This window comes from Vicugna pacos, chromosome 1 (assembly GCF_048564905.1).
Source record: "Vicugna pacos chromosome 1, VicPac4, whole genome shotgun sequence".
NCBI lineage: Eukaryota > Metazoa > Chordata > Mammalia > Artiodactyla > Camelidae > Vicugna > Vicugna pacos.
In genome coordinates, this window is record NC_132987.1 from 39,921,794 (window position 1) to 39,940,267 (window position 18,474).

The 18,474-nt window shown below is 36.4% G+C and overlaps 1 protein-coding gene across 1 annotated transcript in view; it reads right to left on the bottom strand.

Moving 5' to 3' along the window:
* WDR49 (WD repeat domain 49) overlaps nucleotides 1–18,474 on the bottom strand; it is a 121,185-nt gene that overhangs the window by 57,015 nt on the left and 45,696 nt on the right. Inside the window, exon 7 of the mRNA XM_072970751.1 lies at nucleotides 11,072–11,305. Within this exon, the coding sequence (XP_072826852.1) occupies nucleotides 11,072–11,305 (234 nt within the window). The remainder of the gene's footprint in view (nucleotides 1–11,071; nucleotides 11,306–18,474) is intronic.

An 18,474-nucleotide genomic window follows, 5' to 3' on the forward strand; every position in this document is an offset into this window, starting at 1 on the left:
ATGGCTGGGGAAAGCATCTCTGAACTTGAGGATAAATCAGTAGAAACCTCAAAAACTGAAGAGCAAAGAGAACAGAGACTGAAAAAAATCGAAATACAATATCCAAGAACTATGGGACACCTAAAAAGGTGTAGTATTCACATAATGAGGATACCAGAAGAAAAAAGAAAGGACTAGAAGAAATACTTGAAACAATAATGACTGAGAATTTCCCCAAATTAGTGTCAGACACCAAACCACAGATTCGGTAAGCTCACATAACATCAAGAAGGATAAATACCAAAAAAACTACACCTACACATATTACACAAACTACAGAAGAATCAAAGATAAAGAAAACGTCCTGAAAGAAGCCAAAGGAAGGAGACTCCTACCTCACCTACAAAGGAACAAAGAATTACACCGATTTCTGAGAAAGCATGCCATCAAGAGGGGAGTGGAATGAAACACTTACAGTGTTGAGAGCAAAAAGTCGCCAACCTAAAATTCTGTATCCTGCAAAAATAAAAATAAGGGAGAAATAAAAACATTCTCAGACAGAAAAATTGAGGGAATTTGTTACCAGTCTGAACTGCCTTCAAAATATACTAACAGAAATTCTTTAGAGAAAAGATAATTAATATAGATCAGAAAATTGAATCTACAAAAAGAAAAGAAGAGCACTGCATAAAGAATAAGTGAAGAGAAAATAAAACTTTTATTTGTTTTATATTTAATTGAACTAACATAAGAGTTTATTCAAAACAATAATAGCAACAACGTGGTAAATTATGCATTTAATATGTATTATGTATACATTTAATATGTGATTATGTATGTAATTAAATTATGTATTTAAGGGAAATGAATGCAAGGGCCAAGAGGGAAGAATTAGATTATTTTGTTATTATAAGGTACTAACACTATCTGTGAAGCAATACAGTGTTATTTAAAAGTAGACTTGGATACATTGTAAATCTAGATTGCAAACTCCCGGGAAATCATAAAAAAGAAAGTTAAATGTGTGTGTGTATATGTATGTATGTATGTATATATATATATATAATATATATATGTATTTATATTTATATATATTTATACATACACATAGCTGATACACTAAAAAAGAGAAAAAACGGAATCATTTAAAATGCTCGTTTAAAAAACCACAAAAGGCAAAAAAAAAAAAAAGAGAAGACAAAAATAGGAACAAAGAACAAGGGCAACCAACAGTAACAAATATGATAGATATTAATCCAACTATATCAATAATCAGTTAAAATGTCAGTGGGATAAATGCACAAATCAAGCCAGATTGTCAGAGTGGATCAAATATAAAATAAATGATATATTACCTAAAAGAAACCCATTTTAAATATACAAACACAGATAGATTAAAAGTTGATGGATAAAGAAAGATATACCATGCTAACATTAAGCAAAAGAAATCAGAAGTAGCTATATTAATTTCAGACAAAGCAGACTTCAGAGCAGGGAAAGTTATTATGAATAACTAATAAGAGGGGCATTTCATAATAATAAAGGGGTTAATTCTCCAAGAAAACATAACAATCCTTAATGTGTATGTGTCTAAAAACTGTGTCAGACGACGTAAGACAAAACTTGAAAAACTGCAAGGAGAAATACATGAACTCACTATTATAGTAGGAGACTTCAGCACCCTTCTATCAGAAATGGACAGAACCATTCTAGGCAGAAAATCAGTAATGATATAGTTGAACTCAACACCACCATCAATCAACTAGATATAATTGACATCTATGGACTGCTTCATCCAACAACAGCAGAACACACATTTTTCTCAAGCTCTCATGGAACATTCACCAAGATAAACCACACTTTGGGTCATAAAACACCACTTAACAAATTTAAAAGACTAGAAATCCTGCAATGTCTGGTCTCAGACCACAATGAAATCAAATGAGAAATCAACAACAGAAAAGTAACTGGGAAATCCCCAGATACTTGGAGACTAAACAACACATTTTAAATTTTAATGTACGGATCAAAGAAGAAACATCGAGAGAAATTTTAAAGTATTTTTAACTAAATGAAAATGAAAATACATACACCTCATCAAATTTATGGGATGCAGAGAAGGAGTGCTTAGCAGTAAATTTATGGCCCTAAATGCATGTATTATTAGGAAAGAAAAAAGATCCAAAATCAATCATCTAAAATTCTACCTTACAAAACTAGAAAAAGAAGAGTTAACACAATGAAAAGTAAGCAGAAGAAGAGTACAAAACTAAAATTAGGACTGAAATCAATGAAATTGAAACCCAAAAATCAATAAAATCAATAAAACCAAAAGCTGATTCTTTGAAAAAATTTTAAAAATTGGTAAGACTTTAGCCAGGCTAAGAAAGAAAGAAAGAAAGAGAGAGGACACAAACTGCTAATGGCAGAAACCAAAGTGTAGACAGCAAGGACATCACAGAAGACCCCATATACATGAGAAGTGACACAGAGGAATACTAAGTAACTCTACGCCAACAAGTCTGATAACCTAAATGAACTGGGACAATTTATTGAAAGGCATAATCTGCCCAAACTCACATGAGAAGAAATAGACATATTAAAAGAAACAAGACAGAAGAAGTCTGAATAGGTCTATATATATATATATATATATATATATTAAAGACATTAAATCAATACTTAACAGTGTTCCAAAAGAGAAAGCACCAGGCCAGATAGGTTCATTGCTAAATTCTACCAAACATTTAAGGAAGAAATTATGCCAATTCTCTACAGTCTTGTTCAGGGGATAGAAGCAGAGGAAATACTTCCTAACTCATTCTATGAGCCCAGCATTACCCTAAAACCCAAACCAGACAAAGACATTACAAGTAAAGAAAAGTATAGACCAATATCTCCCATGAACATAGAGGGAAAAATACTCAACAAAATAACTGCAAATCAAATCCAACAGTGCATAAAAAAAATTATACACCACAACCAAGCAATATTTATCCCAGGTATACAAGGTGGGTTCAACTTATGAAAATTAATTAATGTAAACCATCATATCAATGGGCTGAAAAAGATAAATTATATGATTATATCAACCGATGCAAAAAAGTATTTGACAAAATCCAACACCCATTTATGATTAAAAGCTCCCAGAAAAATAAGAATAGAAGGGAAATTCCTTCACTTGATAAAAAATATCTACAAGAAATATACAGAAAATATCAGACTTAATAGTGAGGAACTTGAAGCTTGCTTACTAAGATCAGGTACAAGGCAAGGATGTCCCCCTCATCCTTTTCAACATCATATAGAAGCTCTGCCTAATGCAATAAGACAAGTAAAGGAAATAAAAGGCATAAAGATTGGGAAGAAAGAAATAAAACTGTCTTTGTTAGCAGATGACATGATCTTCTATGTAGAAAATCTTAAAGGATTGACATACACACACAAAAAACCCTCCTGGAACTAATAAGTGAATATAGCAAGATTGCAGGATACAAAGTTAATGTACAAAAGTCAATCAGTTTCCTATATAGCAACAATGAACAAGTAGAATTTGAAAATAAAACCACAATACCATTTACATTAGCATTCACAAAACTGAAATACATATACATTTAACAAAATATATATAAGAACTCTATGAGGTAACATATGAAACTCTGATGAATGAAATCAAAGAATTAAATAAAGATATTTCTTCATGTTCACAGATAGGAAAACTCAAATTGTCCAGATCTCAGTTCTTTCCAACTTAATCTATATGTTTCGTGCAACCCAAATCAAAATCCCAGCAAGTCACTTTGTAGATATCAACAAACTGATTCTAAAGTTTATACAGAAAGGTTGAAGACTGAGATGAAGCAACACAATACAGCAGAAGAATAAAATCATAAGATTGACACTATCTAACTTCATATATTACTATAAAGCTGCAGCAGTTAAGATAGAGTGATACTGGTAAAAGAATAGACAGCTAGATCAGTGGAACAGAATAGAGAGCTCAAAATTAGACCACATAAACACTGTCTTTGACAAAGAATCAAAGGCAATAAAATTAAGAAAAATTAAGAAAATGGTGCTTGCAGAATTGGACATGCACACACAAAAATATGAATTTAGACACAGACTTCACACCCTTCACAAAAACTAACTCAAAATGGCTCACAGACCTAAATGTAAAATACAAAACTACAAAACTGAAAGAAGATAACATGGGAGAAACTTTAAATGTCCTTGGGTTTGGTGTTTTTTTAGATAAAACACCAAAGGTAGAGTACATGAAAAAAAAAAAAACTGGTAAGCTGGACTTCATTAAACTTAAAATTTGCTGCTCTGCAAAGCACACTTTCAGGAGAATAAAACTACAAGCCACAAACTGAGAGAAAATATTTTCAAAAGACATATTTGATGAATCACTGTTATCCAAAATACACAAAGCACATTTAGAATTCAACAGTAAGAGAACAAACGACCCAATTAAAAAACAGGCCAAAGACCTTAACAGACACCTCACCAAAGAAGATAAACAAATGGCAAGCAAGCATTTGAAAAGATGCTCCACATCATGTGTCATCAGGCAAATACAAAGTAAAACAATAATGTGATACCACACATCTAAATCTGAGACACTGACAACACCAAATGCTGACAAGGTGTGGAGCAATAGGAATGCTCGTTCTTTGCTGGTAGGAAAGTAAGATGGTGCAACCACTTTAGTAGGCGATTGACAATTTTTTTTTTCACAAAACTAAACATTCCCTTACCATGTAATTCAGCAATCATGCTCTTTGAGTTTTATCCAAAGGAGTTGAAAACTTATTTCCACACAAAAGCCTGCACACAGATGTTTGTAGTGACTTTATTCATAATTGCCAATACCTGGAAGCAACCAAGATGCCCTTCAGTAGGTGAATGGCTAAATAATCTGTGGTATACCCAGACAATAGAATATCATTCAGTGTTTAAAAAATGTAAGTTATCAAGCCATTAAAATACACAGAGGAAATGTAAATGCATATTACTAACAGAAGCCAATCAGAAAAGCTACATGCTTATGATTCCAACTATATGACATTCTGGAAAAGGCAAAACTATGTAGACAGTAAAAATATCAGTGGTTGCCAGGGGTTAGGGGAGGAGGGTGAGATAAAGAGGTGGAGAGCAGGATTTTTATGACGCTATAATGGTGGATATGGAGGTATACATTTGTCTAAACTCATAAAGTGGGTATCACTAAGAGTCACCTCTAATATTAACTGGGATTACACTTGGTAATAAGGATGTGTCAATACAGTTTCATCAATTTTAACAAGTGTACCACTCTCTTGGGGGATGTAGATGATGCTGCGAGGCTATGCATGAGGGGGACGGGGGGTGTAAGGGATCTTTCTGTACCTTCTTCTCAATTTTGCTGTGAGCCTAAAAGTGCTCTTTAAAAAAGAGCAGTCTTACAAAATAGCTGAGACTGTGATAACGAGAGAGGCCGAGCAAAGTGTTCTCTCTTACCCTGCTGATGGAAGTAAAGCAGCTTTTACGCAGAACATTTGACAATATCTATCAAAGTTACTGACACAAATACTCTCTGACCCGATAATTCCAGTTCTAGAAATTTATCCCACAAATATTTCCTCACTAGGGTTTGTGTGTTCAAGATTTAAAAATACTACATTATTTTTAATACAAAAATACTGGAATCAATCTAAACGCTCATAAAGACTGATTAATGAAGTTTGGTACACCCATTTAATGGAATACTATTTGGCTATGAAAAAGAAAGAGGATAATTTTTGAGTAATGAGATTAAATGATCTTTTGGCTATATTTTAGGTGGAAAATCAACATACAGAGCAGTGTTTCTGTGCATATAATATGCTATCATTTGTGTAAAAAGCATCTAAAATAATAATTATTCTTAGATATTAAGTATTACTATATATATATATATATTTCAAAGGGCGTATACATATTTACTTTTGTAAGAATGCAACAGCACTTAAAGGGTGCTCATATAACTTATAAAACTGTTTGACTCCAGGGAAGGAAACTGGTAGTAGAGATAGGAATAATGACATTTTCCCTGTATATCCTTTGTCCTTTTGAGTTTTGTAAAACTGAAATGTGTTATTCCTTCCAAGTAATCACCTTTAATAAACTCGTGTGTGTGTGTGTGTGTGTGTGGATGTGTGTGTGTGTGTGTGTGTGGATGTGCACGTGCCGTGTGTATCAGCTTTGGTTTAACCTTAAGACTAGTGTACTTCCATCCTTCCATCAAGGGACCAGAGCTCACAGCTTCATTATTGACATGTAATCAAGTACTGCCTTAAGCTGGCCAATGAAAAAAAAGCCATGTTAACAGAAGGCAGGTCACTAGGAGACCAGAAATAAGCAGGCAGAGAGAAAGTTTTCATTAGTGTACATCCAATTCTGTTCAATGGAGAAACACATTGATTTTGCCCTAAATACAGGCACTAAAGAGGCATAATGTCTTGTAAGGTGGAGATAAATTTCCCTCAAGCTCATCCACTTCTCTTTGCTCAGATTGTACAATTCCCAAGGGAACTACCAATTGACTTGGTTAGATTCTTAAATATCTCAACTCCCCCAAAATCGTGTGCAAAAAAGAGGACAGGATGCACTGTCATGAAAAATTGTACCCTAGCCCTGCTGTTAATGAATGATTGGGGTCATGTTTCTTGTGGCAATGTGAGACTTGTTCCTCCAAGAAACAGCACTATTCTACACAAAGTAAAGAAAAGTCTAACTTTTAAATTTTCAGAGCCACATCCCATGCTGAATTATGGGAACCCTTTCAAGGATCTCAGGAGTCCTGCTGGAGACAGCCAGGCGGCCGCTGCATGACATGTCTCTTTCCATAACAATGTATGTGATTAATGTGTTTACTGGGTAAAATGGTAAGATCTGGGAGGCAATTTGTGTTATCAAATTATCTAATATGCATATATTTTAACCTAGAAATACATTCTTAAGATTTTACCTTAGAGAGATAAAGTCATGAGCGTGAATATATTTATGCACAAAAAAAGTCATAAAAGCAAAATGCTCATCAAGGCAAATGGATCAGTAAATTATGATACATACATACAATGGGACACTGTGCTGCCTTTTAAAAATGACAAAGTAAATCTATGTTTACATACAAGGAAATAATTCCAATATGTTACAGAATTTAAAAGTAGGTGATAGAGCCATATTTATGTAAAATAGCCTAGCACGAAGATATAGTGAGGGCATGTTGATAGTTCAGCAATATTTAGGTCCTTATTTGATCTTCATTGCATTGTTTTAATTCTTAATGTTTTTTAAAAAAAAAACATTGATTCAATAAGAAAAATAGTAAATATCATTCTCTGTCAAAGTTTGATGATGCTTACATATTTAGCCTGATTAAAAATGTGTTTAAATGCAGAGCACTCTAAAACATTACCTATTTTACAAAAACATACAAACCTACGTCATTAAGATGAGAACCATAGTGATAACTCAGTTCATCAGAATTGAGTGACTTTGATTCCTTCAAAATTGTACATTCCAGGGACTCCCTCATCCTGTCCCAACTTCTGCCGCTAGCTGTGAGTGCAAGCTTTGTCGGGTGAAATAAAGCACGTGCTTCCTTCTAAAAAGCTTTGCATGGCTTAACATCACTTTCTTAGGTTAGGATGGAGGGTACCGAAAGGCAGGAAGAGAAAGAAAAGTCACAGAAATATACCAAAGCCACTTTTATACAGGATTACATTAGGTCCCTGCTGATGCCCAAATAGAATGAAATAATAATAAAGTGTCGGCAGCACATTGAAATGACAACAGAAAAGGTTTTCATTAAATTCAAACAAAGTGTAAGTCGTCAAAATCAAAAAAGACAACAAACCAAATAACCAAAGAGTAAGCTCCAGGGGACTGAAAAGGGGTGGCTTCCTTTTGACCCAGAATGAGAAACAGCAGTAACTGACCAATTCTAGGAATCCGGCAAACGTGGGTGCTCAGGACAGCGTCAGGAGTCGGAGGGAGACAAACACAGGAGGAGAGAAAAATGAGAATGCACTTAAGTGTTTAACTGGAAAACACCTAGAAATGTGAGCAATGAGCAGAGAAGGGAGAGAGAAGTGAGGCAGGAGACATCCCCGGAGACCTCGGATGCTGAGAGGACCAGAGCCGAAACCCGGACCTGAATGTCTACCAGCAGGAACTGCAATGGCAGAGAAGAGAAGGGGCAGGAAAAAACCACTTCCTCATCTCAAGGGGCCAGAAACAAAGCCCAGTTCGGGGGCCCCTCTGCCTCTCTTACCCTTCCTAACATCTGCTTCCACATGACGCAAAATTCAAATAAAGATTTTAAAAAAGCAAGAAGTTAATAAGAAAAAGAGGTGTCCTGAAGCATCAACATTCAACATGAGCGATCTGGGGTGGGGGGGCCAGGGCTGGCCGCCTGGGAGGAAGGAGGAGGGACAGCACACAGCGAGGTCGTGTGGGAAATGCTCGCTGGTACCATCATCATCTCTATGCCCAGCTCCACACACACATTTTTGAAAGTCAACAAACTGAGGCTTAGACATGATAAGTAGTCTGCCCAACATTTGAACTCTCATCTCTCTAACTCAGTGGTTCTCAAAACAACTGGTCCCAGAATCCCTTTATGCTCTTAAAAATGACTGAAGAATCCAAACGGCTCTTATTTAGGTGGGAGATGGAGACAGAGACAGAGATAAACAGATATACACATATACATTTGCCAAATTAGAAATTTAAACTGAGAAGATGTTAAAGCTCGAGAATACAAAAGCACACATTCCTCTCGCCCTCAGAGCAGTGACGTCATCATTCTTCATGGAGCCTCCAGGAAACTCCACTGTACGCTCGTGAAACAAGGAGTGAAAACAGTAAACAGCAAATTAATATTATGATGGAAGTAGTTTTGATCTGGAAGATTCCCTGAAAGGATCTGCCTTCCCCAGGGATCCAAGATCACACTGTGAGAATTGCTGCTCTAACCTCAAGTCTATGCCTTATTTTCTCAAGACCAGACCCCAGTACATTGAGCGAATGATCTTCACAATCCCGCTCCAAGCCTCTTTTATTGTCTCAACTCCCATGACATTTGCTAAGTATGCCCAAACCAGCCACACCCCAAGCCTCTTTGAGGGTGGTCATGTTGTACCCTCTGTCTGGAACTACTTCCTTCTCCTCTCAGGAGTTCCCTCTCTAGATTTCAGGGCTCTGCTGAACTGTCACCCACCCCAGCCCCAGGCAGAACTGATTACTTTCCAAGGATAGCACTTAGTTCTCATCTTTAGGCATTTGACTGTACTCCATTGTTTCCTCGTGAGTTGGTAATGTGTCTGCCTCCTCCTCTCTCATCCCACAATCCTGTAATGAGCACCTGCCCAGCTATGAGTCTCCCTGAATTACGGGGGCAAAAAACCATGTGGTACATGAATCTTTGATTCCTCATTCTTGGCACCTGACACTTGTTAAAACTCTTACTTGCTTTGTCTAATTACTCTGAAATGATAAATGATCACTGGCTGATGGGAATGTGGGTGATACTGTTGTCTTTGTACTTGACTGCAACATATTTTTCCAGTTATAGATGTTGTACAACGTGTTCCTCTGTGGCTTAGCTGCTAATAGTCAGGCAACATGTATCATACACAGTTCCATGTGCTTTATATACATATTAATGCATTTATTTATACTTTTAATGGCAAAAATAAGTAGAGGCGTGAATACCAACTCAATTGTACAGAGTCTTTCTAACTAATGTTCCATATGTGCGTATTTTATTGTTGCCTGTAACTTATATATCCTTGTGTTATCTTGGCTTTATCTTCATGTACCACACGGAAGATTCCAGACCTTCTTTGTATCCCACTTCCTGAATTCCTCGTGAGTATTGCTCATCTCGTGGCCAGGCAGCACAGATCATAACATCCGTGCACAAACCCAGCATTCTAACTTTGCAGATCTCAATTAGCAGAATGTTCTCCTGGAAAAAAATACAACCCTCCGTGGCCGCCAGGGAGCCGAATTAACCGGTTGCCTTCATAAAGTTCAGTAAAACATTTACGCGGGAACATTTCCCCTGCAGATGGAATTCAAAATGGATTGTTTTGTAAAGGACTTTTATCTCCTAGAATAACCAGAAAACAGTGTTTGAAGCAGTGACATGACACACCACTCATTACTAACAAAGGGCTCTCCTCCCCTCACACACCATCTGAACTACTCATTTCTGCATGAATGCAGCAGCTTCTGCAGAAAGGAAGGAAAGAATGGGCTGGAGTTATTGTTTAATTGGCCACGAGCAGGATCCTGGCTCTCAGCTGGGCTCCTGCTGTGCTGTGACTGTCAGGCCTGAGGTGATCACGGCAGCAAACTAAACTCCACGGGTGCCTGCTCCCTCTGTGAAACCCACAGGCTGTCCCTCGCTGTCCTCTACGAAGGCCTGTGGTTGGGGCGGCATCTCTGCTCCAGAGCGCCCACTTCCTCATTGACATGCGGGAAGCGCTCCCATCAGCAAAGGCTGCAAAGCGTCATTAGCGTGGTAGGGAGACAAACAACACTGGCGCTGCATACCAAGTGGCACCACGTTTAACTGAATCATTTTATTATGAGTACATTCCAGGCTGCCACTGTGAGCCACTCGTGGAAACTCTGCTGGCGAAATGGATCTCTGCTAATTACATTTCATGCATATTTCAGATCTTTCCACCGGGATACAGGAGGATAGTGTTCATAAAAGGGAATTTTACAGCCAGGTTCACTTGCATTTGGCATCAAGACCCAAATGAGCGGATAACAAAGATAAGTTCAGTTACATTCCATGTTGTGTTTGTTTTAGCTGGAGTATTTCCTTCTAGTAACTCTAACAGTGCTGCTGTGGTCACTGGCTGAAAATGAAATCACTCTTCAAATCCACCTGAACACACAGTGTTGCAGAAAAAGCACATAGCTATTGAATCATGTCTTTCCCACATCCCTTTTTCTATATTTGTCCTCAGTTACCTTAGAGTGAATTAATGAAATGAGCCTCTGGGCGTGGGAACATGCTAGGAGAATGACAGAAAAGCATCATTACCTGCTTCAAGACTGAATTGTAAAGCACACCAGTGACTGCTTTCTTGTGGCTTTTCACCCTCTTGCTGGCTTCACTTTTCATTGCCAGCAATGCTAGCTGGTTATTAAATGAGATGAAAAGTCGTCCGTGGGCTTCATCAAAGTGGAAGAGACATCTGAAGTCCTGACTTTTGGGAAAAGAACAAGCTATCCTCTGGATGGACAGCTGGTGCTGAATATCCCAGAGTCTCAAAACCTGCACGAAAAGTGACAGAGTCATATGTATATGTCAAGAATAATTCTAACTTTTTAGCCAAATTTTCTCTAGCTCCCCCTCAACCCCAGGCAAACATTCCATAGTGCTGTAATTATTGACACTTCTCTCATAGTTCGTATCTTTTGTATTTCTTTGTTCTGTTTAAATATCTCCTCAACTGCAATCTATTCTGGGGAAAGGCTGTGTTTTGCCTCAGTCCCCAGAAGTGCCTGCATTTAGTAGGAGCTTGTGGTAAGCAGAATAATCGTCTCCAAAGATGCCCGTGTCCTAACTCCTGGAATGTGTCAGCATATTATCTTACATGGAAAAATGGATTATGCAGATGTGATCAATTAAGGCCTTTGAGGTGGAGAGATTATCCTGGGTGATTTGGGCGAGTCCAGCATAATCACAAGGGAGATCAGAGCGATGAGATGTAAGGAGGGCGCTACCTAGTGTTCCGGGCTCCGAGGACGGAAAAAGGGGGCCATGGACCAGGGAGATGGAAAAGGCGAGGAAAAGGCAAGGAAATTCTCCCCCACAGCCCCCAGAAAGGAAGACAACCCTGCCAGTACCTTGAATTTAGCCCAGTGAGACCCAGGCTGGAATTCTAACCTACAGAACATAAAATAAACATGCGTTGCTTCAAGCCACTGAGTCTGTGGTTATTTGTCACAGTAGCAATAGAAAATGAATACAGCCTCCTTCTCTCTCTCTCTTTCTATACTCACATATATGTATATATCTGAAATAAAAAGACTTACTATTAAATGAAATCAAGTTCAAATAAACCACAGATATCAGATTCTTATTCAAAGAGACAATTAAGACACAAAACTGACACACAGATGGAACAGGACAAACACTGAAGGCAACAGGAAGAGCAAGTGTATTTCAAAGCATTCTGAGTATAAATAGGATTGACGAGCTATTATTGTGAATGTTAAAGCCACGAGGTTAGACACATCTAGATCATTCTCGGACACTCATATAACCTGTAACAGTCATACCCTCACTGTTCAAAATCTGTCTTGTTTAGTAAGGACTCCCTCCTAAAACACTGAAACGAATTTCATTTCAGAATAATGATCTGGGGCCTGATTAAATACAGATTAACAATAACTCAGCAGTATTAATGGACTATAATTTCCCCAGAATCATTTTCCACTGTGTTGTTCAAACAGTTTATATTGGCTTTAATATTTCATCGACATTTAGTCACATCAATTAAATGAAAAATTGAAAATAGATAAGCGATAACCTCTGGTCTATGACAGGTTAGTTCTTGCTATTAGCAATTAAAACTAGGGGTGCTTTTTATTAACGGTGTATATTCATTAATTTTTCTTAAATTAATTTTTATTGTTCTGCTTTCCCTCCCACCTTTGAAGAAACTTTAGCTCTCTTAATTAGTGATCCCCCCAAATCCCCTTCCATCTTTAATTCTCTAAGTTTTCTTTCTGCTGAGAGTCAAAGCCAACAACATTTATATACTGTCATCCGTGCACAAAACAGTGTTTCAGCATTCTCTCCAAAATCATGTCATGATATGTGACCTCCCATCTGTTTTTCAATTTTTCCTCCATTCCCATATTCTATACCAGTGGTTCTTAACCTTGACATTAGAAACACCTGTGGTGCTTTAGAAATCACTTATGTTAGGGCCTTTTTCCCAAGCCAATTAAAACAGAATCTCTGACGATGGGGCTCAGGCAATAGTGTGTATGTGTGTGTGTTTGTGCGTGCACGTGTGTGTGTGTTAATTTCCCAGTATTTCGTTCGTATTATACGTTCACTTCTCCACATGGCTTTAAAGTCAATGCTAATCTCCTTGAAAAAGGCGTCTTTCTCTCAGCTTAATCAGTAATAACCACGTGCCTTGGCTTTAAACCAGGTAACTCTACTCCCCTAATCAGTCAATACCTTTTTAATCATGAAAACTATCTCACATTCATTTCATTTTATTAATCAAGCCTTTTGCAAAATGTCACTTAAATATCTAGTTATTATCTGAGGATTTTGGTTTCTCCTCTTTTTTTATATTCAAGCAGACTTCTGGAATGGAAATAGGTCCCAGCTGAGAAAGGAGTGTATTTAATAACATTTTCCATTCCAGATAGCCTAGACATATCTTCTTTATTCTTAGCAAGAAAAATAAAGAAACTGACAAAACACCTAGGCTTAAAAATTATAATTGATTATTTTTATTTATGTTTTCCATATACTTTTCACCTAAACTGTACTTTTCTATTTTCATCATGATACCTAAAAACTTGTGATGCTTGTCCAAATTCAGACTTACCAAGTCTAGTCTTTGAAATGGTATATACGGGGCTCTTTATTTCATCTCCATTTTTCTAGTATTAGGAGGAATAAGTATCTAAGCTTATGATTTTACATCAAGGCAAAAATTAGCTTTTCACATAAGATGAGGACTTATTTTTCTATTTAATCTTTATCTTGTTTCAACTGTTAGCCACTTAACAATGCAGGACTATAAAACCAAATGCTGTTCTATTCACATACACTAGCTCTACAAACCAGTGGATTGAGACGCCAGACTCCAGAGACCCGAATCCTACTTTTAATACCACTCAGGTCTGTCGGCTTCGGTACGTGATACTACCTCCGCATTTCCTCACCTTCATACAGAAGGGGCCCCTGGCGGCTCAGAAATTCTGTCAGTTTTGTCTAGAATGTACTGAAATTGCTCAATCCATTATCTATAGATTCCAAAATAACATCAATTCAAATAAATTCATGAAGGTATATTGTGAAGATTGGGCTAAAGAAATATCCTCTAATCTTGCTGAAGAATTTTTCCCTGCTCCCTGCCGGAGACAGACAAAATCATTTCACACAGGCATAATAAAACTGTAATAAATAAGTAATAAATAAATGAATAAAACTTTTGTCTTATAAATATTGCACTATAAATGGTAACTTCATGGATGGGTGGATGCACAAATAGATGTATGGAAAGAAAGAGAATCTGTTTTCAGTGCACTTTTTAAAACTTAATCAGCACTATTTACATATTGGCAACATGTCCAAGTTTAATTCCAGATAGGTACGAGGGGAAAAAAAAAGATTCATAGTTTCCTAATAGTGATATAAAAGTGAAGGAAAAGTAGAAAACAGACTTAGACAACTGTATCAAAAGGAGACTTCTTTGGCTGCATCAAATGTTTGCTACTAACTCCTGCCATCCTGGAAGGCACAGATATAAAATGACAATAAGGAAAAGACAGAGAGAGAGTGCATATCACTGGGGGATTTGAAGACAGCAGGGCAGCAGCTCAGCTCTCCGGGATAATCCACAAAAATGGATAGCCTACTTGCAGATAATCGGATAACAGGAACAGAGGGCACTGGTGCTCCTGGATACACCTTTATGTATTCACAAGTCTATTTATTTAGAATTTAAGCCTTTGGATAATCCACAAAGGCATAATCAGTGAATGTTTAAAGGCAATTTTGTTTGACGTGATACAGGCTAGCAAAAGTATTCTACTGAAAAACTAGCTAATATTTTTATCTTAAAGTCATATAACAAATCTTCCTTTGAGAAATATTTTTGCCATTTTTTCCCCAGGACTGAGGTCTAATTTGAAATATTAATTGGAAATTAAAATCTTCTCTTGTGCTATTCATCTTTAAACTGCTACCATAACCATTACCTCTTTTCCCTTCTTTTCAACAAAAATGAGAGAACATAGACAGCTCCAAGACTCAGATTTCCATTATGTGCCTGACTGTGCATTCTATCATTGACCTTGAAGAAGTCAAAATGTTTCCTAACACTATGAATTGTTCTGCAAAAACCTCATTGATTTCCCAATTCAAGTTTAGCAACAAATTTGACTAATATCAACATTTTATTTCAAGGGGTTTCTTTTTCAGAACAAAAGTTCATTTGGGGAATTTTAAAAGTTCAGTGAAATTGATTTTTTGCCATTATCATTACTCACATAACACTGAAAAACATAACAGAATTTTTCTGAGTCTTTAAACAAAAGCCTTCTGACTTTGCCTTTCAAAGATCACTGTTCCTCTTTTATTTCACAAAGTAAACCCAAACACTTTACATTTCTTTTTTTTTTTTGTACTCAATATTTATGCTAACAACAATTTTGAAGAAAAAGAGTGAAAACCAGTTAGAACAAGGGAACTCTGGTTCAAATATCACTGTAGATTAGGTTTTTGTAACAGGCCTTCCTGCTTGAAAGAAACACAACTGGAAATAAAACATAATTTTTGCTGCCTTGCTAGACCTTCAGGGATTGGGGATGATCTCCACGGGTCCAAAAGAAGAAAGAGTTAAAAAAGAAGAAACTTAAAGTGGAGACAGTGAACAGTAGGCATAAATGAAGAGACTACCACCAGGAGCCTTGGACCAGCAGCAAGGGGAAGGCACTGAGGTGAGACTATTCAATTAAACCAGGCCAAAAAAAAAAAAAAAAAAAGCAGCAGCTTCAGGACAGTAGTTTTCCTCATTTCCACTCGGCAGAAACAAATCTTCTCTGGAAGAAAGCATCTTCAGTTTCATTCCTCAGAATGCCTTTAGTTTAGCAACAGCAAAAAAAATGAGGTAACAAGAAAAGATAACTAAACATTAAAGGGAAACAAGTCACCATGAGGGAGAGTCACCAGAAAAGCAAACTGCAAATTTGGATCACCAAGGGTTCTGGCTATTAGAATTATCTGATAAGAATATACAGTACTGAATATGAAATTAAAGAGCTAAAAGTCAAAATCCCCCAAATGGGTAAGGGACAAAAGACTACACAAAATTATCATGTAGTTGAAAAAATATTTTAGGAAAACAAAATGTTAAACTTAAAAACTCAATGTGTAGGTTATATAGAAAGTGGGCATACCCGCATTACAGACACTCCCATGGAAGTCAAGAATGTGGTAAGATGCCTCCTGAAACATGGAGGGAAACCTCAGCAAGGAATGAGGAATTTATGCATACACTGTTCTCTGAAAGAAAGCTAAAGGAATGAATAAATGGGTAAACACAGGGTGTGATTTCTCAATATTTCTAAAGATGTTAAATGTCAAATTCAATGGATATCCAATCCAAAAATTAATACAGTTTTTCACAGAACATGACTATTGAACCGACATGTACTTATAATGCAATAAAGCTACTTACTTACACAGAATAAAGCTATCCTGGTTAAATAGTGGTGTATTTGTGTAGGAAAGGACAAGTGCACTAATGGAAAGAACAAAGCATCTAGAAATAAATTCATATGTACATGAGAATTTAAATGATGATAACAATGGCATTTTAAACCAGTGAGGGAGAACAATTATTCAAAAAATAATCTTGGATATCCATTTGCAGGGAAAAAAAAAACACTTTATACAAAAATAAACTGCAAAGTTAAATGCAAAAATAAATCAAAAATAGGAAAAGTATTAGCAGAAAATAAAGGAGAATACTTCTATAAAAATAAAGTGTGGAACACATTCCTAAGCTAGATATAAAATTCAGAGCCATAAAGAAAATCATTTCTTAGAGTCAAATTCATAAAAATTTTAAAAGTTTGAATGATAAAAATTACATTAAAAAAGTTAAAAGATGTATGCTTGAAAGTAGAATATTTGCATCATATATAATAAATTATAATATATTTTTCAAACTACAAAGAATCGATAGTAGCTCCAAGTCCACTTAATTAGATAAAGCGCATGATTGGATAATGCAAAAAAAAACAAGAAATATAAATGGCCAATAAATATTTGAAGAAGAAACTCATCCTAATTTTTTGTCCATTAGAGTCATGAAAGAATGGACACATTAATGGTATCTATCATTGACAAGAGTGTAGGAAACAAGACACCTTTATACACCCTGATGAATATACCAATTGGTACAATGTTTCTACACTCTAAATCATCCTTTAAGACTTGAATCCCTGTTGACCCAATAACATCACTTCTAGAAATTCATCTCTAGGAACATATCACAAAGATATTAACTTACATGGTCTTAAAGATGTGTGTGTTCATGTGTATATTTGTGTGTATATGTGTGACGGTTTATAAACGCAAAAAATTAGAAACAATATCTCATAATTAACAGGTGATTGAATCGTCAAGTTATGACCATCCATACTATGAATTACTATGTAGCAGGTAAAAATTCAGATCTATGTAGATATACTCACATTGAAAGTTCTCCAGGAAATATTGTTTGGGGAAAGGCAAGTTGCTGAAAAGTATGTCTCATATGATGCCATTTATACAAGAATTAATAATAAATATTACATTATTTTGTATACACACTTATTGTATATATAATAATAAATTATAACACCATATATTATAATACACTATATTATACTACATAACACATTAAGTATATACTAAAAATATGAGATGATACATATCAAGTGTTAGTAATAGCTATTTCTTGGGAAAGGGATTTATTTGAAGGGGGAGTGAGCAAGAGGAATATGCACTTTTTACATTACATGCTTCCTCACTTGTAATTATTACAGAAGAGCAGTAATCCATTTGCTTGCATAATTTAAACAAAATGAAAATGGATTTGTCTCTGGATGGACACAGGGATATTGAGAAGGGAGGGTGTGCAGAAGGGGAAGGAAGATAAACAGGTCTGAGCTAGTCAGCAGCTCCAAAGTCTTCATATTTTCCTTCCCAGTCTTGGGTCTACAACACAGAAACCAGGCTCTGGGGAAAATCAGGCCCTCAAACAAAAGATTAAGTTACAAGCTGATCTGATTCTGGTGGCCAAATCAGTATGAGTATCCCAGGAGAGAAGAGTTAGGAGCAACAGAAAAGCCTAATCAGGTTCACTGGTTGGAACGTCAGCTCCCAGCAGAGAAACTTCCCCAAGGCTTTGAAAATCCTCTTATTTCCCATGGTGATTCTGCCTCTAACTGACCAAGTTTCTGGCTCCCAGCAGGGCCTTTCCATCAGTTACTGCCATCTAATAAGACAATTTAGGAGTCCAAAGCAAAATGCAATTGGACCATGTACATAGTATGACACCAAATTCTATAGGGATAAACTGTTTAATCATCACCGGAAAGTGCAAGGGAGCTGTCTTCCAAACAAGGACTGGAGTCTCAGATCATTTCTGGGGGAAATTATTTAGATCTAAATTGCTTTGGTCTAAAAAGCCTCTAATT